This window comes from Hemibagrus wyckioides, linkage group LG17 (assembly GCF_019097595.1).
Source record: "Hemibagrus wyckioides isolate EC202008001 linkage group LG17, SWU_Hwy_1.0, whole genome shotgun sequence".
Lineage (NCBI taxonomy): Eukaryota > Metazoa > Chordata > Actinopteri > Siluriformes > Bagridae > Hemibagrus > Hemibagrus wyckioides.
Genome location: NC_080726.1, coordinates 528,189 through 533,188, shown reverse-complemented (window position 1 = coordinate 533,188; position 5,000 = coordinate 528,189). Strand labels below are relative to the sequence as shown.

The 5,000-nt window shown below is 45.4% G+C and overlaps 2 protein-coding genes across 2 annotated transcripts in view; both read right to left on the bottom strand.

Annotated features, from left to right (window-relative positions):
- The window catches only part of rabggtb (Rab geranylgeranyltransferase subunit beta), a 22,665-nt gene extending 22,588 nt beyond the window's left edge, over window positions 1-77 (bottom strand). The window contains exon 1 of the mRNA XM_058414446.1: window positions 1-77. This exon is cut by the window's left edge and continues 66 nt beyond it. The gene's annotated coding sequence lies outside the window, so the exon portion shown is untranslated.
- Window positions 78-1,851: 1,774 nt separating this feature from the next.
- acadm (acyl-CoA dehydrogenase medium chain) overlaps window positions 1,852-5,000 on the bottom strand; it is a 10,701-nt gene continuing 7,552 nt past the window's right edge. The window contains exons 7-12 of the mRNA XM_058414327.1: window positions 4,930-5,000; window positions 4,274-4,382; window positions 3,327-3,467; window positions 2,962-3,057; window positions 2,570-2,818; window positions 1,852-2,424 (exon numbers count right to left, since the gene is read on the bottom strand). The exon at window positions 4,930-5,000 is cut by the window's right edge and continues 60 nt beyond it. Of these exons, the coding sequence (XP_058270310.1) occupies window positions 2,353-2,424; window positions 2,570-2,818; window positions 2,962-3,057; window positions 3,327-3,467; window positions 4,274-4,382; window positions 4,930-5,000 (738 nt within the window). The 3' untranslated portion in view covers window positions 1,852-2,352. The remainder of the gene's footprint in view (window positions 2,425-2,569; window positions 2,819-2,961; window positions 3,058-3,326; window positions 3,468-4,273; window positions 4,383-4,929) is intronic.

Here is a 5,000-nt window from a genome sequence, read left to right as displayed (position 1 = left end):
ATAGCCGGAAGTGGATTCCGACCTCATTTATTATTCACTTTTTTTCCTTTTTGTTATTTAATGTTCTGTGAGTTTTTAATTATAATCACAAACAAACAATATCATACACATAAACCTGTTTATCCCTGTCTTTTAGTAGTTATTCACCCAGTAATGACACGTCAAGTCAGTGTGTGTATATGTGTGTGTGTGCGTGTGTGTGTATATATATATATATATATCTTTTCATGTGACAACACTGAAGAAATGCCCCTCTGCTCCAATGTACAGTAGTGAGTGTCCAGCCTGTATAACAGTGTAAATTTACTGTCCCCTCAAAATAACTCAACACACAGCCATTAATGTCTAAACCGTTGGCAACAAAAGTGACTCCACCCCTAAGTGGAAATGTCCAAATTGGGCCCAATTAACCATTTCCCCTCCCCGGTGTCATGTGACTCGTTAGTGTTACAAGGTCTCAGGTGTGAATGGGGAGCAGGTGTGTTAAATTTGGTGTTATCGCTCTCACACTCTCTCATACTGGTCACTGGAAGTTCAACATGGCACCTCATGGCAAAGAACTCTCTGAGGATCTGAAAAAAAGATTTGTTGCTCTACATAAAGATGGCCTAGGCTATAAGAAGATTGCCAAGACCCTGAAACTGAGCTGCAGCACTGTGGGCAAGACCATACAGCGGTTTTACAGGACAGGTTCCACTCAGAACAGGCCTCACCATGGTCCACCAAAGAAGTTGAGTGTACGTGCTCAGTGTCGTATCCGGAGGTCGTCTTTGGGAAATAGACGTATGAGTGCTGCCAGCATTGCTGCAGAGGTTGAAGGGGTGGGGGGTCAGCCGGTCAGTGCTCAGACCATACGCCACACACTGCATCAAATTGGTCTGCATGGCTGTCGTCCCAGAAGGAAGCCTCTACTAAAGATGATGCACAAGAAAGCTCACATACAGTTTGCTGAAGATAAGCAGACTAAGGACATGGAATACTGGAACCATGTCCTGTGGTCATGGAGGAGTGGAAGAGGACTCCAGTGCCAACCTGTGAAGCTCTGGTGTGGAGTTCACCAGAACTTCACAGGTTGGCACTGGAGTCCTCTTCCACTCCCCCAAGAGGGTTAAGTGTGTGTGTGTGTGTGTGTGTGTGTGTGTGTGTGTGTGTTCTGATAAAGCTTAGCTTCCTGTGCTTCTCTACTTGGCTTTTAAAATATAATATAATATAATATAATATAATATTATGTGTGTGTGTGTGTGTAAGATTTTCAGCAACAACCAGAAGACAATACAAACTGTATACATCTGAACTTCACAAATCTAGATGAGGTTTTGGATATAATGTTATATTATATTCACTTTTTAGCGCAGCACAGTGGTTTAGTGGTCAGCACAGTGGTTTAGTGGTCAGCACAGTGGTTTAGTGGTCAGCACGGTGGTTTAGTGGTCAGCACGGTGGCCTCACAACAAGAAGGTCCTGGGTTTGAATCCCAGGTTCTAACAGGCAGGGGTCTTTGTGTGTGGAGTTTGTGTGTTCTCCCCATGCCTGCGTGGGTTTACTCTGGGTACTCCGGTTTCCTCCCACAGTCCAAAAACGTATATTAGGTTGATTGGTCATTCTAAATTGCCCACAGGAGTGTGTGTGTGTGTGTGTGTGTGTGTGTGTGTGTGTGTGTGTGTGTGGTTGTCTGTCTGTCTATATGTGGCCCTGTCCAGGGTGTACCCCTGCCTTTCACCCAATGTGTGCTGGGATAGGCTCCAGCAGATCCCCATGACCCTGATTAGGAATAAAGAGGGTATAGACAATGGATGGATGGATATTCACTTTTCTTTCTTTTTTTTTTAAATAATCAGACAATTCTCCACCACCAGTCTTTGTTCTTTATTATTTCTTTCAGAAGACATGCTGCTTATAAAAGTGTACAGAAAAACTCCAGCGGGGAATCTGACGCTGTTCACACTCATTATATAACTTGTTCAGATTAGATACTATACAATATGCAGTGCTGGAGATTATGGACTGTGTGTGTGTGTGTGTGTGTGTGTGTGTGTGTGTGTGTGTGCGCGCGCATGTGTGTGTTTGTGAGAGGCATCTGATACTCATATAATGCTCCTGAAACTGAACAAATCATGAACATGTAGAAGGTAGTGATGAGGCAGATGTAGAAGAGAGGGAGAGCTCCAGCTGCTGACCTGTTCTCCGTTCACTTCACAGACCTGAGACACGTTATACACAGTGCCGTGATTCGACAGTTACAAGATTATAACAGGTTTATAAAGAAAGCACATTAATAAGCCACATGTTAATATTTAAACTCTGAAGTGCTGCTGCTGGGGGAGAAGCTCCATGGCTCCATGCTGGAGACCCTCACTGTTTGTACTTCCCCAGATGTTCTCTGGAGATGATGAGCCTCTGGATCTGAGCGGTGCCTTCATAAATCTGAGGAGAGGAAAAGAAGCGTAGGCATGCGGGCATCTGATATAAACCTGTAGGTGTTTGATAGTGATGGACAGGACAGCAGTGAGCAGACACACAGTGACATGGTGAAAAGCCAGCCGTTGTTCCGGAAGGTTCTCTCACTGACCTGATAGATCTTGGCGTCTCTCATCAGTTTCTCCACAGGATATTCGCTGTTGAATCCGTTTCCTCCGAATATCTGCACAGCGTCACACGCCACCTGATTAGCGATGTCTCCAGCATAGGCCTTAGCGATGGAGGCATAGTAGGTGTTCTTCCTGCCTTCATCCACCTCCCACGCTGCTCTCTGATAGGCCAGCCGGGCGAGCTCCACCTTCATCGCCATCTCAGCCAGCATGAAGGACACGGCCTGGTGCTGCAGCACAGGGACGAGACATACAGCTAAAATACCTGCTCAATATGGCAGCCTCCTCCTCCTCTTCAGACTCCTCCTCCCCTCTACTGTGCCCTACACTAAGGAACTATAAACATTAAAATATTTCAGAGATGGTCAGTTACCTCAGCTATAAACCGACCGAAGGTTTTTCTCTCCAGTGAATATTTAGTGGCTTCATCCAGCGCTCTCTGTGCCAGACCCGTGGCTCCGGCAGCCACCTGAAATTATATTATTAACTTAATATTCTGTAATAATGAGCATACAATAAACTCAAAGGTGGAATTTGTCACATACTTAAGCCCATATGAAGCCCTGCCCCCTTACCCAGTGCCATGGAAACAAACCTGGTGGAAGTACTAAGAATATGTGTGTGTGTGTGTACCTACAGGAAGAACAGTGTTATTATTAAACACTACACCTGAGTGTAATTAGTAAGGTTTCGTGTATTAAACTATTTAAATGAAATTAAAACACAGGACAGTCTTACAGGAGGGCGTGTCTTGTCGAAGGCTCCCATGGCGATTTTAAACCCTGCCCCCTCTCCAATCAGCACATTCTCTTTAGGGATCCTGACGTCTTCGAAGGTGATGCCGCGAGTGTCTGAGCATCTCTGACCCATGTTCATCTCCTGCACATAAAAAACCCACCAACATGTAGAACACAAACTCTAAACACTACACCCAAGTATTCAGATAGACACGATATTTAAAGGACTTTAGTAATTAAGGGCCTTGTGACAAGCCCCATCCAGTCGCTTTACAGCAAGTCGGCTCCGCCCAGTCGCTTTACAGGAGGTCAGCCCCGCCCAGTTGCTTTACAGGAGGTAAACCCCGCCCCCTTGCTTTACAGGAGGTAAGCCCCGCCCTCTTCTTCATATCCAGCACTTCTTCTTCTTCCTTCATCTCTTCATATTTATTTTTGGTGTTTATCATCAGCTAAGCCTTATACCCCGTGCCCTTATACCCCCACTAAGCCTTATACCCCTGTGCCCTTATACCCCCACTAAGCCTTATACCCCGTGCCCTTATACCCCCACTAAGCCTTATACCCCTGTGCCCTTATACCCCCGCGCCCGCTAAGCCTTATACCCCCGCTAAGGCTTATACCCCTGTGCCCTTATACCCCCGCTAAGCCTTATACCCCTGTGCCCTTATACCCCCGCGCCCGCTAAGCCTTATACCCCCGCTAAGCCTTATACCCCGTGCCCTTATACCCCCGCTAAGCCTTATACCCCTGTGCCCTTATACCCCCGCACCCGCTAAGCCTTATACCCCTGTGCCCTTATACCCCCGTGCCCGCTAAGGCTTATACCCCCGTGCCCTTATACCCCCGCTAAGCCTTATACTCCTGTGCCCTTATACCCCCACGCCCTTATACCCCACCTGATATAGTGATTTATAAAACAGATGACATTCTGTAAATAAAGGCTCTCACCTTCCTGCCGATTTGAACTCCAGGAGAGTCCGCCTCCACAATGAAGCCTGTGAAAGCTTTACTGGCTGGGCATTTAGGGTCAGGGTTAGTACGGGCCAAGAGGAAATACCTACACACACACACACACACACATACATACATACATACATACATACACAATATCACAATGGTAACAAACAGTATCACAACATAATCCAAAGAGCAGCAAGACTTCCTTAACTCAATTATTACTGGAATGTGTATGAATATTAATTAAGTATAAATGATCATGAATTTTATATTACAAAACTTTTTCCACGTGCTTGGCATAAACCAGAGGAAATAAAAACAATATTAAAGAGGATATTAAAAATATTTAGAGGAGAAATTTCTTCAGGAGTTATTCTGTCACCTCATGTAGAATCTCAATCTATGATGAGGTGATTAGCGTTGCTCATGTGACACTGCCCCCTAGTGACACAGTACTCCTCCTGCATTACAGGGTCAGGAGAGTTTGTGCAAAGTGTTTGTGAGACTCAGGTATGGTTCTAGTCTTGTAACAGGTGACAAAAACCTAACTGTGTTTGTGTAAACATTATTGAAATCTGGAGAATGAGTTTAGTTTACTGGATCCCTCCACTGGATCACTGGATCCCGTCTTGAAGGAGTGAACGCACCAGTTTGCTTTTCCTCCGTTGGTGATCCACATCTTCTGACCGTTGACAACGTACTCGTCTCCTTTCTTCTC